This window comes from Neopelma chrysocephalum, unplaced genomic scaffold (genome assembly GCF_003984885.1).
Source record: "Neopelma chrysocephalum unplaced genomic scaffold, ASM398488v2 Primary Assembly neopelma1_25, whole genome shotgun sequence".
NCBI lineage: Eukaryota > Metazoa > Chordata > Aves > Passeriformes > Pipridae > Neopelma > Neopelma chrysocephalum.
Window position 1 is genome coordinate 9204264 of NW_020897694.1, and position 19821 is coordinate 9224084.

The 19821-nt window shown below is 38.1% G+C and overlaps 1 protein-coding gene across 9 annotated transcripts in view; it reads left to right on the forward strand.

The window, feature by feature from the left end:
- The window catches only part of FNDC3A (fibronectin type III domain containing 3A), a 118581-nt gene that overhangs the window by 89671 nt on the left and 9089 nt on the right, over positions 1–19821 (forward strand). For all 9 annotated transcript variants that reach the window (XM_027674362.1, XM_027674364.1, XM_027674363.1 and 6 more), the window contains 9 exons: positions 260–384; positions 4173–4347; positions 4949–5035; positions 10138–10276; positions 11944–12012; positions 13331–13449; positions 15547–15652; positions 15744–15919; positions 17014–17127. In XM_027674362.1, coding sequence (XP_027530163.1) covers positions 260–384; positions 4173–4347; positions 4949–5035; positions 10138–10276; positions 11944–12012; positions 13331–13449; positions 15547–15652; positions 15744–15919; positions 17014–17127 — 1110 coding nt within the window. The remainder of the gene's footprint in view (positions 1–259; positions 385–4172; positions 4348–4948; positions 5036–10137; positions 10277–11943; positions 12013–13330; positions 13450–15546; positions 15653–15743; positions 15920–17013; positions 17128–19821) is intronic.

Genomic DNA, 19821 nt, shown 5'->3' on the forward strand with positions numbered 1-19821 from the left:
TATCCTGAGATGGCAGAGCTGCAGAAGCTTCATGGCTTTTTTTGTTTTAGCCCTGTGGAACTGGGAAATGGAAAGGAAGGGGAAAAGCCGCTAATTTAATATACATACAAAATTTCATATGCTACTACCTCACTATATGGGAGATTCTTGAGTTATATTTCATTTCAAAAAATGAGTTTACTTCATATTTGTATGTTACTGTAATTGATGGATGCATATATAATAGGATGAATAATGTGACTGATTTATTCCTTTTTAGGGAAAAGGAAATGGAGAGTTTTGCCAGTGTTATTACGGTCAACAGAAGCAGTATAGGATCACTAAACTATCACCAGCAATGGGGTACACCTTTAGGTTAGCAGCCAAAAATGACATGGGAATGAGGTAAATATGCATATGTTCATTTGGGAAAAACATATGGTGGCATTTAAAGAAAAAAGTCTTTTGTCCAACTGGAATGAACTGAAATATAGAATATTTCAGTTGGAAGGGACCTACAGTGATCATCTAGTCCAATTGCTTAGTTGATTCACAGCATGTGATTAGATTATTAATTTTTCAGGTTACCCGTGCCCTACAAATCACTTGACCCTGCTTGAGCAGGGGGGGTTAGATGAAATGACTTCCAGAGATCCCTTCCAACCTCAGCTATTCTGTGATTCCCAGCATAGCGCATTTTGTTCAGGCCTGGCATGGCTGTGTACTACAATTGCTATGTGTTTGCATACTTACCGTATAAATGCTACAAAATTCAGCCCCTCTTAGAAGCAGCATGGGCTGCTGCTGTGCTGACTGGGAGTACCTCGTTACCATGCTCTCTGCTGCTCTTTGTTCCAGGCGGGTTTGATATGGTGCTAGACCTAAGGTTAGTTCCTGAAGTTGGTGTAATAACAGTTTTCAAGGGCTTATCATCCCTCCTTAAATTTAGAGTTGTAGTGATGACAATATAAAGAGGTGTCAGTAACTCTTCTGGAGCAGGAATTAAGTCTGGCAGAACTCCTACTGCCACATGTCACTGTTTCTGTTGTGCTTTGTGCCACGTCCCCTTACTGGGATATTGTCCCTTTATCTAATGTATCTGTTAGTCTCCCTGGGAAATAGACAGAATATGACATTACCGTATCAATGAATTCTTTGTAAGTTCTAGAGCTTATTATAAATGCTTAGGATATGTGCTTCTTGCCTTTAATTACTACTTTGCAGAAGTTGGAGAACATCAAACTTTGTTTTGAATTTTTGAATGAATGGGATGTGCCATGTGCTCTAGGACAATGCTGCTTAAGCAGAGAGGTTGGACCAGATGACCCACTGTAGTCCCTTCTAGCCTGACCCATTCTGTGATTCTGTGACATCTGATTTCAGTAGAGAATATAAATAAGACCTTGAAAAAAAAACCCAACAATGTATTTTCAAGTTATGCTTGCACTACTGGGTGCATTAGTTCTTGGGAATGCTTCTTGGTCATCAGGCGAAGTGGACTAACCTGGCTAACAGTCACTCTACCAGGGGCTCATCACCTCTAGAGCAGACTGCTGGTGTCCATGCTACCTAGTAGCACTTGGACTTTGAAGTCTTGTGTGGCATAAAAATAAGATTTCCCTAGCCATCAACCTAAAATTGCTACTTTGCATTTGTTTTTTTAATTCACTGTTTGAAATATTATGAAAATTGTCCTGCAGCTTATCAGAGTGGTGTTTTTATAGCGTGAGAGAGAGGATGTGTGTTTTGTGTCCTTCCGCTGGCAGAAGGAGGTGCTTGAAGTAACAGTGCCTGCTTGGACAGTGTTGAAGGACAGCATAAAGAGTAGGGAGCCAGAGCTGAAGTCATAACTCATGCTGGGCAGAAGAAATCTTCTGGAGACTATTAAGTGTGGGGAAAACACAGCTGGCTCGGGAGATCTGAGGCATGTGTTGTGAGGCTTTGGAGAGTACTCAGGGAATGCGTGTTCCCATGTCTTTCCTTAAGCACCTGCTTTGGGCCACTGTCACTGTCAGAAGACACTATAGTGGACTAGAACAACTGTTGGTGTGCTCTGACAGTCTTTTTTACATTACTGCCTTCTGGATGATGTCCTTGTAATTAATTATTCTCTTTAGTCTCTCCTGGACTTCGTCTTGATGAGATTTAGTTGGAACTGTTAAAAATAAAAACCAGGAGGGAGCTGGCAGTTAACCAGGGTCCAGTGCTCAGGCTCTCTTCCTGTTCCCCTTTTGCATCTGAGTGTAAATGTATCCTCTAGGAATAGCTGCACATATTACAAATTCCTCCAGCGTAAGCTTTGAAGACACTGATCAGTTAAGTACCCTTCTTAAACTAATCATGCTGAATAGATTTTTAAATCAGTATTTCATAGCCTTGTGAAGATGTGCTTTATTGTCTTCATGGTATTATTTAATTAAGAAGTCTCTTGAAATAATGTTTATTAGTGTAGAGTGCCTGTTTATTCCTTATAAAGAATGTTGAGAACATTAGGCATCTGGAGACAGAATTTTGTCTAAATAATTTTACCAACAAGAACAGATATTTTATCTTTGAGTTACTCATTTTTAAATTTAATTCTAACCTCACATGAAACAGTGGCTAAAGAATACTTGAAAAATAAAATCTATTTTAAAAAATGGATAGTACTGTTGTACTTCTGAGGAAATTGTTTAATAGTCATTGAAGTGTGGGTATCGCTGGAACTCTTTGTTTGTTTCAGTGTGTTTTGAAGTGGTTCAATCAAGTAAAGAGATTAAATCTTTTTAAGATGTGGGATCTTTTACCTTATATCTGCTTGTAAGATATAACTCCTTCAGTAGTTTGTTGTGAATAGAGATAGACATAATATTTATATCAAGCCTCTCTTCATGCTTTCTGTAGGCTATCTATAAAATTGCTGACCTTTGTTTTAGTTAATGTATTGTAGGTATCAAACAATCTCTATTTCACAGATTTTCTTGCTTGTGATTTCTTACAAGGAAAAAAATTACTTTTCCCTTGAATTTAAAAAGTTTTCTCGTTTTGCACTTTTTCACTTCTTGCTTGACAGTATTTGACAGTCTGCATGTCCACACAGGCAATATGTCAACTTTGTGTGCTATCAACACTCTTGATAATGTGTTGTCTGAAAGATTATTTTTTCTTAAACACCAAAAGTACTTTAATGCAGATGAAAATTTACAGTATGTGCATTATTATAATGTAGGTTGAGTAAGTGGTATCTTTATATTGAGGTTCTTCAGGCAAGTCAGGTTCCAACAGGACCTATTTAACTGGTACAGCTGTTTGAGCTGTATAGAGGATTTCAGTTTCAGGGCCTCCTGATGCTCACTTAGGTAATCCCTAGCTTTCAGATTAAAACTACACGTTTGTAGTTTAATTGTAACATTGGCTTCATATAGTTAAAAAACCTAGATTAGCTTTAGGCCTGTGAATGTTTCTTCAGATCTCACGTAGAAGCAGCAAATGCCACCTGAGAACAGGTGGGTTCTTTTTAGTATAGCTGGATACGTTAGACCATCTGTGCAAGCATAGTACCTGTTTAATGACTTTTGCATCCCTCTGTTTCACATGAGGTCTTTTTATATAAATTGTTTGTGTTTTCACCACAAGGTGTATCTAATTGTCATCAGATAGTTAACAGTTGTGTTAAAAGATTCACTGGTGTACACTCTACTTCATTTGTTCTGCAATAAGATTTTCATATTATCAACTCTTAAAGTAGCGTAACATTGAATGGGACTATTACTCTATTTTTTCTGAATCACTAGAGAAACTAGTACTTCAAAGTAATCTTGGAACACATAAGCAAAATTTGTTTTGAGGTCTTCCCATATATGCTTTTATGCCTTCATGTTTTCATTTTGAATAGGGAAGGACACTGTGGTATTAGTATATTATTGCATATAGAGCTCTACTGTTTTAGAATACTGAGTTAATATGAAAAAGTAAAACATTTTGGTTAGCAAAACATTGAAAATCTTTCGATTATGAATATGTTACCCTTGTTCAGATGTTTTGTTACTGACAGACTCATGGGCAAATTAAGTCATCTGCATGTACCAGCTTGCAATTTCCCATTGTGCTTATGTACAAGAAACTGTCATAACTGTAAGAATTTAGTAAGAATTTTGTTTTTCTAGAAATAATTATTGTTTTTAGTTAGTTTACATACTGTCTGTTTTAAACAGTGATTTTAGTGAAGAAGTCCTGTATCATACCTCAGGCACTGCCCCAACCACACCAGCAAGTCCTGTGCTGATTAATGCTGGAGTTACTTGGTTATCCCTTCAGTGGACAAAACCCTCAGGAACACCATCAGATGAAGGAATCTCATATATATTAGAGATGGAGGATGAGAACTCAGTAAGTTTAGAATACTTATTCTCAATAAGAAAAGAGACTAAAATATGCGTGTTTGATACTTTATTGTACCAAGTGTAATAATTATTACTTTTGATAGAATATTCTGCAAGGAACTGTATTTTCTGAAATTAAGCTAATGACTTGCTATTGTTGTGACCAAACCACATAGCTTTCTTCTTTGGAGGCCAATTCCTCCAAAGACATTTAAATTACCTCTAGCTTTGTGAATTTGTGTGTGAAAGTTAAGCCTTATAAGAGCTGGATCAAAGTAATTGCATCATGAAGTGTGGTCCCTGTAGATGTCATTTCAGCCTAACTATCTTTGTTTTAAAATTAATACTGTTCTACCCTTTGAAAGTGTTAGATATAATTTGTGGTGATCCTGTGTATGTTTCTCTTACTGTTCTTCTCTTCTGATTGGAAAATGGATAATGAATTCACTCCTCTCAAAAAAAAAATTTGTGTTTACACAATGAAGGTGCACTCATTACTTTGTCAGAAAGCATAACAATTACAGTTTGAAACAGTAATTATTTGTATGAAGTATGTTACATCCTCTGGCCTGCAAAGATGTTTCAAATGATCCTATTTAATTCTGCAGGGATATGGTTTCAAGCCAAAATATGATGGTGACGATCTTACCTACACAGTGAAGAATTTGAGGCGCAGTACAAAATATAAATTTAGGGTAAGATTTTTTCATATGTTTTAGTGGGTTTTTTTGTACCAGAGTAGCTTGAGATTGACTCAGAACTGGAGAGGGCCTTTTCTAAGGAAAACTGAATTTGATGCCAGTTTCTTACAATTTAAGTCTCTTAAAACTATCATCTGAACACCTGCTTCATTAATTGTCTCTGCACAAGGAACGAGAACCTCTGTAAGGGCACAATTGCAGATACCTTGAAATTCCAGGTCATAAGTCCATGTTCTTAACCAGTTCAGGGTTTTATTTGGCCTTTGTATTTCCTATACATGGGCAGTATTACTTAGTGTAGCTATGAGGTTCTTTGATAGACTCTAAACATGTCTAAACACAGTTGGGATCATCAAAAAAAATTGTTAGCAAATCATTGATATTACCATGGCGCTGAGCCCATTCTAACAAGTCCTGAGGGCTGAACTTGTTAGCTTAGGTTAGTCTGGCCTTGGGTGTGGTTAAAAGCTAAAAAGAAGCATCTGGCCATGGGAAGGTGACCAAATAGCCATCAAAGACTACAAGAACCTTTTTAGGAAATGCAGAGTTGCAGTCGGGAAGGCTGAGGATCAGTTAGAACTGAAATTGGCCTGAGGTGTCAAGAACAACAAAAAAGGGTTCTTCAGATATGTGAGCAGTAAGCAGAAGCACAGAGAAGGCATACAAAGGCCCATTGCTAAACAATACTGGGAAGCAAGTTACTAGTAATGCAGATAAGGCAGAGGTTCTCAATACCTTCTTTGCCTTTGCCTTTTTACCATCATAACTGGATCCCAGATCACAGAACAAGGTAGCTGTGACAAGGCTGGGCTTTGGTCTCTTGGAAGGGCTCAGTCCTCTCCTGGATGTTAAAAGAAGTGGCTGACATTGCTGCAAGATCACTATTTGATCAGGAGATGTCCCTGGTGACTGGAAGAGGGCAAATGGGAAGAGGGCATCTACAAGAAGGGCCCAAAAGAGGACCCAGGGAACTACAAGCCCATTAGTCTTACTTCAGTCCCTGGAAAAGTAATGGAAGAATCCTCCTACAGACTATTACAAGCCAAATGAAGCAGGTGATTGGGAAATAACTACACCAAAAGTAAATCGTGCCTGACTAGCCTGATCACATCCTACATCAAAGCAACACTTTCAGTTGTCCCAAAGAGATCAGTGGGTTTTCTTTACATAAACTTCAACAAAGCATTCAACAGATTCCCACAGCCTTCTCCCTGGACAAAGTGGCAAGATACAAACTGGATAGGTAGTCCGTGAGATGAGTAGAAAACTGGCCCCACTCAGAGGGTGGTGATCAGTGGTTTTTACTCAGGCTGGCAGCCTGTCTGAAGTGTGAGCTCCTAGGAATCAATATGAGGCCCCACGCTGTTCATTTTCACAACTGATCTTGACAATGGGATTGAAAGCATCCTCACCAAGTTTGCTGGTGATACTAAACTCAGTGGTCAGATGAACACATCAGAAGGAAAAGCCATCTTACAGAGAGACCTGGGCAGGCTATAAGAGTGAGGTAGAAAAACAGTATGAAGTTAAACAGAGACAAGTGCAAAGTTCTGCACTTGGGTCAGAATAACCAATGAGCCCAGTATAGGCTAGGAGCAGCCTTGCTGAAAGGGACCTTTAGGCAAACTGGATCCTGATCTGACTTTGCAGGGGCATCACTAGCAGAGATAAGAGCTAAAATCATCCCACTGTATTCAGCACTTGTCAGATCACACCTGGAGAACTATGTCCAGTTCTGATCCCCACAATCCACAAAAGACCGACAGACTGGAGATGGTCCAAAGGACACAAAAATTATCATAGGGCTGGAGAACCTGCCCTTTAATGAAAGTCTGAAGAAATTAGATATTTTCTGCCTGGAGAAGACTCAGAGGGGCCTCATCACAGTTTGCCAGTACTTAAGGGTTGGCTGCAAAGAGGAGGGAGGTTCTCCCTTCACAAGGAGCCACCTGGATCGGACAAGGGGCAATAGTTGCAAGTTGCATCGGGAGAGGTTTCATCTTTATAAGAAAGAAATTTTTCACAGCAAGATCAAGTAATCACTGGAACAACCTCCCCAGGAATGTGGTGGAGTCCCCATCACTGGATGCTTTCAAGATATGACTGGACAGGGTGCTAGATAATCTGATCTAGACTCACTTTTCCCTAAAGGGTTGGACCAGATAATCTTTCAGCTTCCTTCCAACCTGGGCTGTTCTATGTTCTTTGTCACTCTTGAACAGATGCTCTTGGAACAAGGCTAAAGACATGTCCCACAGTATGAATCACAGAATCATTTAGGTTGGAAAAGACCTTTTAAGATCATCAAGTCCAGCTGTTAACCCAACACAAAACCATGTCCCTAAGCACCAAATCTACATATCTTTGAAATACCTCCAGGGATGGTGACTCAATCACTTCCCTGGGCAGCCTGTGCCAGTGCTTGACCACCCTTCCCGTGAAGGAATTTTTCCTGACCTTCAGTTTAAACTTCCCCTGAGGCAACTTGAGGCACAGTCAGAATAATCTCATCTCTGCCTAGGAGGGAAAAATGTTGGTAGCTATTGTCATACATACACCTAAAATACTATTTCTTAAGGAAGAATTGGGAACTGTTAAAGAATAGTTTCTCTTTGCAATATGAAGGGTAACAGTTTAAGGGTTGGTTGGTTTGGTTTGAGTTAACACTAAAGCACGCAAGCACTCCTTTTCAGATGATATTTTGCACTTTTGAACATGATATTGTTGGAGTTTTTACACAACTTAATATTTAAATAATTTAAAATACACAGTATGTTCCTAGCACTATTATGGCCACACATGAATAGTTAATTACCTTGAAACTAGCTTTTGCAGGACTTGATCACAGTCTTCCTTTGAAAGTAATCTTTCACGTTAAGCATACTAATTACTAGTAAATATATAGTTACTTATATGTTCTAAGTTTCTCATTAAAATTAAAAAATCAATGTTTATTCCCTATTGTTATTAGCAAAACAGTAAACAGAAGTCTCTGTTCGCTCATTCACAGGGCATAAAGGAGAAACAAATGTTGTGTTAATCAGGTCTTTAAGTTTTATTATACAGGGAAAGACTTAATTAGTAGTAATATTCCTTAAGGCTCTTGAAAGAAGCTTTATAACCATTGGAAACCTTATTTTAATAGGTAAATGCTAACTGCCTGTTTAACTTCATTTGTAAGGGCACAAAGACAAGCAGATGATTATTAATCTTGTAAACTGTATCAGGAGACTTACTGTCTGAGAGACATGCTAGCTCACATTTCCTTTTCTCAGTCTGTACTAACATCACTGCTCCTATTTTGATTCTGCTCATTTTTAAAACAAGTATAAAAGCCAAAAAAACCTTTCTTTTTTTTTTTAGGTTGCTTAGCTTTTTGCTAAACTAAACTAAAAAGTTAAGAATAGCAGGAATTTCATTTCCTGGAATCACAGAAAAGTCTAGGTTGGAAAGGAGTTTTGGCAATCATCCGGGTCAAATTTTTGGAGAAAGCAGGGCCTTAGGTTAGGCAATTCAAGCCTGTCTCAGCCCTGTTGAGCTGAGATTTCAGTATTTCTGGCAATGGAGATTGGCCCATTTCCCTGGGCAGTCTGTTCTAATGGTGATTACTTTCTTTTCTTAAATCCAGCTAGAATTTTCCCTAACCCATTTTGTGTCTACTGACTCTTGTCCTGTCATCACAGATCTTTTTAAGGCAATATCTTCATCTCTTCTGTAACTATCCTTTCGCTATTGAAAAACTGTGATTAGATCCTTCCCAATTAAATTTCTTTTTTCTTAGGTAGAATAAAACTACTTTTTTTCCTGTGTCAGATTCTTCAATCCTCTAATCATCATGCTGGCTCTCTTCTAAACTCTCCAGTTTCCCAGTGTCTCTTGAACTGAAAGGACCAAAACCAGACACAAGCATGGCTTGAGAAGTGCTGAGTAAAGAAGCATAATCACATCCCTTGCTCTTCTGCCTAAATTCTTGCTGATGCAGCCCCTGAAACAATTTGGGTTTGCTACTGCAAAGATACCTTGCTGATTCATTTGGCTTGCTCCCACCCAAAGTCCTTCTCAGCAGAGCTGAAAAAAAGAAAAGGTGGCTAACCAGTCAGACCACAGACTGTACTGGTGCTGGGTTATTCCATCCCAGGTGCATAATTATTTTTGTTCAAAGCTCATACAGTTCTTGTGGGTGCAGTCTTTCAGCCTTCAAAGTCTGCATAGTGGCTCTTCCCTCCAATCTCTGTCTTCTCCTAGTTTGGTGCCATATGCAAACCTAGGAGCATCACTCACTTCTGTCATCCAGAGCACTTCTAAAGATATTGAATAGAATCTGACATTGGATCAGCTGCTGAGGAAATCCTCTCTTAAGCAGCTGCTAATTTGCCTTCAAACCATTAACCAGCACCCTTTGAGCCAGGCATTCTGTCAGGTTTTCTACATCTTGTGGTCCATCTGTTCTGTCTGTATTTTACCAGCTTGTCTACATAGATGCTTTGGGAGATCATATCAAACTAAAATTAGGGTAGATTATGTCCACAGCTCTCCCCCATCTGCTGAGCAAATCATTTCATTGTGAAAGGCACTCAAGTTGGTCAAATGTGATTTATCCTTGATAAATCTAATTACTTTCTTGTCCTTCACATGCCTGTAATAACTTTCACGACAACCTTTGCCATCATTTTCCTTGGGACTGAAGAGTTTATATCCCACTTGCTGTTGTTAGTACAACTTACCCATATAAACCCTTTTTTTATCTCTGAATGTATTTCTGTAAAAGAAGGTACTATACTACTTTGAGAGGGATTTTTTAAGGTTTGGGTTTTTTTCTTAGGAATTTGCATGCGTTTTTATTTTCAGTGTAGTAATTGTCTAACTATTGTCTAACTTCTCTTCAGGGAACACTGCCCTGGCACCCAATCACCTCTGAGTCCCCCTCTTCTCGAGGAGGGGCCAATCTCAAACCATGACACAATGGGACTAAATAACTTCTTGTGATAATTTATTATGTATCTATCTGTCTAAATACACATCTAAATTAAATTGTCCTTACAATAAACAGTGAATAGGATACCAGTGTGTTTATAGTATTTTATATATATTTGCAGGTCATTGCCTATAACTCAGAAGGGAAAAGCAGTCCAAGTGAAACAGTGGAATACGTTACTTGTCCAGACAAACCTGGAGTACCTTCAAAACCCACGGTGAAAGGAAAAATTCATGCACAGAGTTTTAAAATAATCTGGGGTAAGAATGTTGTCCAACTCTGTTTACAGTATGTCTTCTGTATTTTATATATATATATAAAATATTTTATATATATTTGTATATAGAAGGTGAAGTTTTACTTCAGTAACACTTCAGTCAACTGAGCCATTACCTTCCATTTTCATGGAATTAAGAAAAATACTGATTCAAAATTGTAAGGCATTATAAGTAATTATGTGGGAAAAATTATATACTAATTGTAATAGGGACTGTTATTGCAGGGGACTGCAATAATTACCAAAAAAAAAGTGTTAATTGGTGCATTAAGAAGTTCTGTTTCTCCAGCACAAAAAGTGGATGACATTCTGGGTTTTTGTTGAAAGAGAAGATCAAAGTTCAGCCCATCTTTTCAAAGTGTTTGGTTTTGATGGATAAATGCTTTATTTGCTAAGGATCTTAAGAAACTTTTCCTTAGGCTTGGGGGTTTTTAGCCTCACACTGTAAAATAGGAGAAGGTTAAACAGTACTGTGTGACGCAGTACTTTAGCAGAAAATCAGTTTAAAAGTTTATTTATTGTCACTTCTTACCTATTTTCATGTAAAAGTGTGTTTAATTCTTTAATATAATAATAAGAAAGTTACTTGTAGAGTATAAGTAGTACTCAGGAGATCCAGTCTTGCATCTTTCCAGACTGCTTTTCTACATCAGAATCTGATACTTTTATCTTTTATGGATGATATAATGTATGAAGTTATTACAAATACCTGATTTGTAAATCAAAAGCTACCTAAAATGTCTATTTAAATATAAACCCTTTAATAGTCATTATGTTGAACAATAATACTCTTTTTATGTGATAATTAACGTGATAACTTTATCTTTCATTTGGAGTAATTCAATACCTTCCAACCAAACAAGTGCTATGTGCCATATATTTATTTAGCAGGTGTGATCTGAAATGTAACCCTTGCCTAGGAGCCAACATCATTTCATCCAGCATGTACATAATGTGCTGTTTTGTCAGGAGTACCCTTCTGTGTTGAAGTATAATGCTGTCTTTATATTTGTTCAAAATGTTGTTTTTCCACATTATTTTAGTTTTGCTGTTCTCTAAGGCGTCTTTGAAAAACAGTATTAGGATTATATGTCAAAGAAAGGTCTGTAGGTTCACATCTTGTACATGAATATTGTACCAGGGAGGATAGTGCACTCAATTTCTAGTGATGTAGGAGAACATTAAGAGATAAGTTTTCAGTGTAGAACTCCTGACTTCTGCTCCCAAAATATTTAGGGTTTTGAAATTCTGTCCTTAAATAATTTTGAAATATTCTTATGTACAAATCAGTATGATAATCTTTTCCTGTCTGCAGTCCAAATTACAGGACCATTAGGGTCTGAGTCCCTGAATCCATAATCAGGCTGCCTTCGCAGCACTTGAGACTGAAATGTTTGCTGTGGCATCTCCCAGGTGCGATTCACTTGTCACTCTTCATCTGCAGAGTAAACAGTAGAGTTGTGAGCTGGCAGCTTCACATAGTAGAGACTTCCGAGTGATTTGCCACTGCCCTGAGCCTAGGATGCTGTCTGTGTAAATAAGCACCCGTCTCCAGTTGGCTGTTGATTTTTGCCTTTTTTAAATCCTTCCCAAAATCTACAAAACCATTTAATTTATCTTGCTTAGTGTGAATATTGCTGGTTTTTATAGATCCACCAAAAGACAGTGGAGGAGCAGCAATAAATACATACATTGTGGAAATGTCTGAAGGCTTAAATGGTAAGTATTAGGAGCATATGTTGGCATTCAGGTGTGGGGTTTTTTTCCTGTCTGTGTGCGCCTGTGAGAAGAACAAAATGTGTATTATAACAGGAAAAGGTATTGCCAGGGACTGCCATCAAAAAAAATAGAGGCACATTGATGCTTGTGTAAAAGTTCATTTTCTCTGGTTTAGAAAGAAGATGCCACAAAATTCTGTGTCAAAAGAGATGCTTCTTGTTTAACTTATTAATTAAGTGTATTCTGTTTTGGAAATAAAATGAGAAATTTTAGACATTTTAGGGCAAGAAGACAGGGACATGTAGCTTTGTCTGTATGACAGATGAAAGAAAAACTAGTGCTCTATTTGTCACTATTAAAGGAGAACAATGAGGCAGCTGGGATAACTATTTTTGCTATTTGCTGTTCTGTTCTTCCATACAGAAAGGAAATTAACAGTATTTCTAAACTGGACATAAAGCCATCTTGCATATTTAAAAATCTAGACCTTGTATGTAACCTTTTTAAGTTCAGGAACAGTTACATTGAGAATGAAAGTTTATACTTCTCCAGTGCTGTGTCAGATTGAGACAAAGCACTGTCCTCAGATGTGGTGGGAGCCCTCTCAGGGCTTTCACCTGTGGTGCTTTTAATACTTAGTCTATCCTTTCCTTACTCCATCACGTGTCCACACTAAGTCATTTTTGGAATGATGCATCCAAGCCTTTTGTGCAGATTTAGTGAGCTAAATGTAGTGTATTACCTTTTGTTCCCAGTCTTCTAAATTCTCTGATGTATTGAGTTGTTGGAGACTTAATTAAAAGCCCCAGGTTCCCTGCTTAATCTCTTAAGAGAGAGAGTGCGAAAGAGTCTCTGATTTAAGAATAGCAAATTAAATCAGTATTTCAGATGCTGCTGGGCCATTAAGAAATACAGGAACAAACTTTATCATTTGTAAACTGTAGCTACAGCCTGCAAAATGATGTTGTAATTAGAAGTTTCTTTTCCATGGAAAATACTGCTTTTGTATCTTTCCCATTTATTCGGTTATGATGTTGAATGTGTTTGCTGGCCCAGTAATAACTACTTCATTAAAAATAAATTCTCTTCTAGTTAAGGTGAATACCAAAGGAAGCTATTTCACTTCAACAGATTTACCTAGGAAACTATCTTTATGAAATTATTGGATCTTCCAGGAAACTCAAAGCAAGTCTTAATTTCTTTTCCTATAAACATCAGGCACACACTTATTTAGTGAAGTTCAGATACCTGCTGTGGCTGGTACTGAAGTGTGGCAAATTACCCCTTGGTTCATTGCACACTTATTTCTAACTTTCAGGAAACAAATGGGACACAATATACAGCGGAGCTGCTAGGGAACATGTGTGTGACCGGCTAAATCCTGGCTCTTGCTATCGGTTACGTGTATATTGCGTTGGAGAAGGAGGACAAAGCACGGTAATAGGAGCTAATGTTTTCATTAAATAAAATTTCTCTCTCTTTAAGAAAATCTGGTCCAGTAGATAGATTTAAGCAAATATTATGCAGAAGTGTCTAACAAAATAGCCATAATTAGAACCTCAAAGAAGTTCCAGTATTGATGCCCAATATTTCAAATTTCTGCTCATTTCTTAAAGAAATAAATATGAATATTCTTTTCTGATACTGTATTTGGTTTAACATGATTTTTCTTATTTACAGAAACATACTATGTCTTTTCCTCTGTGATACATTAATAGAATGTCATTTATTAAGGCCTAACCCAATGCAGCAGTGTAAGCAGGGCACTGGAACAGGCTACCCAGGGAAGTGGTCACAGCACCAATCATGAGAGAGTTCAGGAAGCATTTGGACAAAGCTCTCTCACATGGTGTGGTTCTTGGGGTTGTCCTGTGCAGGGCCAAGAGTTGGCCTTCAGTGATCCTTGTGTATCCCATCCAACTCAGGAGATTCTGTGATTCTGTGAATTTAATGTTTTCCCTGTGGTCAGTGGAGCACCTAGTCTGAGTAGCCAAGTCAGCCCAGCAAGCAAGGGAGGAAGTCTCCACTTAGGCTTTACAGGGTTGTGCTCTGTAGTCTCTTCCCATGCTCTCTTAAGCACAATTAAAATATTTACATTGACCTAGTTTTCAATATTCCCAAACAATTTGCTGTGCCATACTATGCACATTACATGCACACACACTTGCACTGTCACTTCTGTGGTAAAGTTTAGCTGCCAGTGCCAAAATGTTGTGCTGTATTCCTCTCCCTTCTCAGCACCAAGTGTAAGAAGCCAGCCCTGGCTCTCTACAGACTTCCAGCAGGGCTTCACTGTCCAGCTAGTCTCCTGAAAATCTTAAAGCCTTGCATTCTTAGTGTTGGCCATTTCTATCCAGCCCTCCCCTCTTACTATATGAAATGTATGTGTTCTTCCTCCACCTAGAAGTCTCCTGCAAAGATAACCTTGACCACAGCCACCTTGTCATAAGAATAAATCTGGTCTCCTTCAGTGCTGGCTCGCCGTAGCTCAGGGGGCAGAGGAAGGCCATCACCAAACCGCGAGTGCATATGTCTTTGGAGACTTCTACTCTGCCAGCCTACTTCCCCACAGCCCAACTCCATTACTTGAATAAACATTAAGAATTAAAGAGAAAATAACTTTCAGAAAGTCCTGATACTTTCTGAAGCTGTCAGAAATCAACAGAAGAACAGTAAAGAAAGATGTAATTAACTCCTCTATTGCTTGTCATGGACATATGCCTCCTGAGAAACATTCTGTTTTTTAAGTAGCATCAGTTGTTCAGTGCAACAATACATTTCAAAGGAATCGAAAACCAGCAGAACTTCCAATCCACTCATTCTTGAACATAGGCAGAAAGCAGTTGTGAAAAGGGGCTCTGAGATGCATTTCTTTTGTAAACTTAAAGACTTACCAACTTTGTTCTGTATCACACTGCAACTAATATCCCCTCATCATCTCTGCTCATTTCTGTCCGCATTCAGAATAGCCAATGCCATCTGCTGTATGTTGTTATGCTATGCATTTTTGCCCAAACTTCAAATCAGAGGGGGAAGCTTGTTGCACATTAAGTATTACTAAGCAATGAGAAAAGTGACATCTCAATTTTTTTAAAAACTCTTCTGATTGAATCTTCTGCCCACTTTTGCTTTCTGAGAGGTTCTTGTACAGAAAGTATGCAACCCTTAGAGTAAGGGTTTAGAGCTCATTAAACTGCAGTTTATGGAAAAGAGAATGAGTTTACATTGAACAAGTCAAGCATCTATACTAGGTTTGTACTGATAATTAATCATTGTTTTCAATTCTACCCCTTGCATGTGTGCCAAAACACAAAAGCAGAAGCTAATTTTGCATACTGCGTAATTACTGTAGCATGTTTTATTTAGCTATTATGAAAAATACACCAGATCATTTAAGCATCTTCATGTATTTGAAGATGTTCTTCAGAAAAGGGAAGATCCTGTTTCTGCGTCAGTATTTGCCTTTACTTGTGGCATAATTGATAGTGCTTGTTTTGGCCTAGATGACTTTGTTAATCTGTCTTTCCTTTGTAGGCATCTGATTCTTTACTGGTGCAGACACCAGCAGTGGTTCCTGGTCCATGCCAGCCTCCAAGGCTACAGGGTAGACCAAGAGCAAGAGAAATTCAGCTGCGTTGGGGTAATTATACTACAACCGTTAGTGATTGTAAGGGATCCAAATGTGTTAAGTGTTAAAATAAAATAAGTTTTACTTTTTTCCTTATTTTTAGGACCACCCCAGGTAGACGGTGGTTCACCTATTACCTGTTATGGTCTGGAAATGTTTCAGACAGAAACTGATGAACACAGAGAGGTTTACCAAGGCTCTGATGTTGAATGCACAGTCGGCAGCCTTCTTCCAGGGAGGATGTACAACTTCAGACTGCGAGCAGCTAACAAGGCTGGGGTAAGTAGGCAGTCTGAAATTAAATTAGTTCCAGGGACTGCAATCACTATTAAGGATCTTTTCTTTCAAAAGAAGCATTTAACAGTAATTTTAAAATCAGATTTCCTAATGTAGAGTTATTTGAGTCACATAGTTTATTGTTGTGTGGGAACACAGAGTTACGCATCAGTTTACAATGAAGGGGATTTTTAGATGAAGGGAAGAGAAAATAGATAATTTTGTCTCTTATCTGAATAACAGCACTGGGAAATTATTAGGAAATGCTAAGTACTTTATTAAAGCACTGTTATAACTTTATAGTGTTCTCATGTGAAATCAGGTAACAAATTATTTTCTATATACAGCTTTGTAAATTGATTGACCTTCATTTTTACAGCTGTTGGTATTCTAGAACACAATAGTGTTTCCTGACTCTCTCAATTTTTATATTTAATTTAGCTTCTGAGTACATGTTCTGTCAGATACAAGACTATTCTCCCTCTTTGGAATACTAAATGTGTTTAAATCAATAGTTGCTATAGAACAAGCTTTATATAATTATGTACCCAAAGTCCCAATTTAAAGGCAGAGAGGCAGGGCTGCTTACATTGATCGGTAATGTTCTCTTCATAAAAAACTATCAGGACGAGTTGACACTGTTTGTGGAGAGGTCTGCAGCTTAAAGCTTTAAAGCATTGTCCTGACTTTTATCCTTCCCCCCACAAGAATGGTCTATAGCTCAGCAGTTTTTGAATCTTTTATTTCTTTTAGATAGATATAAAAAGGCAGTTACAAGTTGTTTAATATTCCAGTGCAGCCATCATGTAACTTCAAAATAAGGCTTTGGATAGCACTTCCCTGTTTTGCCCAAGAGTTTGAAGTGCCAAATTTATTCACATTGCATTTGCTGTAGTGAAGAAGAATCTTGCAGCTTTTCTGGAGAATAGTCACATAATGAAATAAATCCTGAATCCACAGTCCACAGAAATATATTTTATAAACACATATTACAAAGTTTCAGGCTGTTGTTATATTTCTCTACTATAGTAAACTGTTATTTAAAAAGTAGGAATTTTGTTTTTACAATGTAGTTGTATCAACTGTCTTCTTAATAGTTTGGACCTTACTCAGAAAAATGTGAAATAACTACAGCACCTGGACCACCAGATCAGTGCAAGCCCCCTCAAGTGGCATGCAGGTCTGCTGCATGTGCTCAGGTGTCGTGGGAGGTAAGAATGCCATGTTACACCTATTCTAACATGATTGTCTTCTACATTTTTGAGCTCAGCTTTAAAAGCTTAATACTGTATTGTAATCCTATTTGTAAGCATGGGATTACCTTATTATCCAACACTTGATAGGTAAAACCTTAGTCATTCATCATACCATTACATGGCAGCTGTAAGTTGGTAGCCTGCAGGTACTTGAGATCTTATTGTGTTCTTTTGTTTAAGAGTTTTGCCACAACTGCTGCTCTGCATTTCTGATTGATGCAGTCTCTTCTTAAAATTTTTCTTTAATGTAGTTATATTTCCTCAGAGAGAATGTATCCACATAATACAATAGATGATTGTGCATTTGTTGGTTTTATAACCTGATTTAATTTTATATAATTACATCAGTAATAATGTAGCAAAAGCCTCACAGACTTCCTATAAACCCATACTATTTAGATGCCTGATTAAAAAAATGCAATAGATAAAAATTAAGCTTGTAAAAAGAAAGATTCTATCTGGGAATATTGTTTAAACGCAGCTTTTCAGCTTGAGATGGAGTGAAATATCTGAGTTACAGAACTGTACAGAAAAAAAAGATTAAACTATTTTACCTGGAAGGTAGTGTTCATGCTTCCTACTGCATATGTCAGAAGAGCACTCCTTAAATATCTACAAGGCAGAGCTTTTTGAAAAACACCTCTTACAGCATTCAGTATGGATTAATTTGAATGATGTTAAATGTCTCCTTTATAGAATCACACAGTAATTAAAGTACAAGTAGACCTCCAGATGTCATTTAGTTCAACCTTCTGTTCAAATTGGAGGTAACTTCATATTTAGGTCAAGTTTCTCAGGGCCTTGCCCAGTGAAGTTCTATTTATCTCCAAGGATGAAGATGTTGCAGCCTGGTAGAGCTATATGGGTAAACTCTTGTGCTGTAGGATTTTGTTTATGTCTAGTCAAAATATCCTTTAATGCAAGTCACAACTCTTTTCTTGTCACTGTGCCACCTTCAAGAAGAACTTGTCATCATCTCTGTACCCTCCCGATAAGTAATTTAAAGGCAGTAGTAGGATCTCCCCTCAGCCTTATCATCTTGCTATCAAATAAGCAACACACAACTTTTTTGTTGTGTGTTGCACTCCCCCTTTGTGGCCCTTCACTGGACTTAGTCCCTTACATCAGTGTCCATCTCCTTTTGGGGAACTCAAGACAGGACATGGTACTGGAGATGCAGCCTCACAAGTGCTGAGTAGGGGAGCATCATTACTCCTTTTAACCTTCTTGCTTCTCATTTGCTAATACAGCCAGTATGTAGTTCATCTTCATCAAATACACAACTTCTTTTTTGGTAAGGTTGCTCCTCAGTCTGTACTCTTTTCTCCCAGCTCCAGGACTTTGCGTATGCCACTGTATTCGTGGAACTTCCTGAAGTTTGTATCAGATTCCGCTTGTGGAAATTACTCTGGTAGCCATACCCCTCAGCGTATCAGCGTATCAAATGCCTCCCCAATTTTTTGTCATCCCTGCACTTGTTGGCTTGGATTCCCCTACTTCTGTTAAGGTGAACTCCATTACATCTACAGCAGCAACAGCAGTAACATTGAGAAAGTATTGCATCTTCCCTGACTGTGGCAGAGCCATCCACAGCTGCATTAGTCCTCTCACCAAACACATCCCATTGTAAAGAAGAGAAGGGAAGGGGGTCCTTTTTAGTCACAAATCAAGAACATCAAATGTTATTCTTTGAAATGCTGTTTGTTTTCAGTCACTTACCTTCACGTGGCCTAATGCTGAAAGTAGCTAATGCTTCTCTTTCAAAAGAAGGGTAACGGAAAAACATGCTTTGGAGCAATTATCTGCACCCTGGTGTGATTGCTGTCTTGGAATATTTACTACAAAAGCATGTCAGCATTTTTCTTCTGTTTTCTTCACAATCTAAGAAATTGGTTTGCTTTTTGGTTGACTTTTTCTTTATTACTTCATCAACTGCTAATACCTTTCTGTAGTCTCATATCTTAGTCTGGCACTGGAACACATGATTTTAGCTGTACTTCAAATTGTTATATCTAAGGGGTATTAAAACCATACAACTCCCAAAATTGGGAGGCTAAATTTGGATTCCTAGGGCAGGTAGTGAGGGAAAACAGGCTACTTGAGCAGGCATTTCAGTCCAGCTCTGTCTTGTTACTTACATGTCTCACCCATTTGCTTCACAACTCTATCTTAGGAGAAGACAGAGTGCAGTTTTCTGCTTCCCACTGTGCTCACAACCTAGTTTCCATGCACAAGAGCCAGGATGTGCTCCAAAGGAGGAGTCCTTTAATCTGTAAGATAAAGACACTGTCACCAGTGTGCTTTTGCATACTGTGATCCCTGCACTAGAGACCCAGCCAGGGCAAACTGTCATACCCTCTCAGGAGGACCATCTCTTACCATTGACTGTTGAGGCTCCAAAGCCAAATGCCATATGCTAAATGGTATCTGTATTTAAGCAACTGAAATCACAATTACTTTGTAAAGAGTAGTCTCTGCAACAATAAATAGCAGTTTTGAAGTATAGGTGATCCAAGGCCAGTATTGTATTCTGATTTACTTGTATTGTACTGATTTAAAAATCAGCAAAGAAATGGGAGTGTAACATTCCTCTGAAAAAAATAGATGTGGTGAGTTTGGTTGATTTGTTGGGGTTTGTTTTTTTTTTAA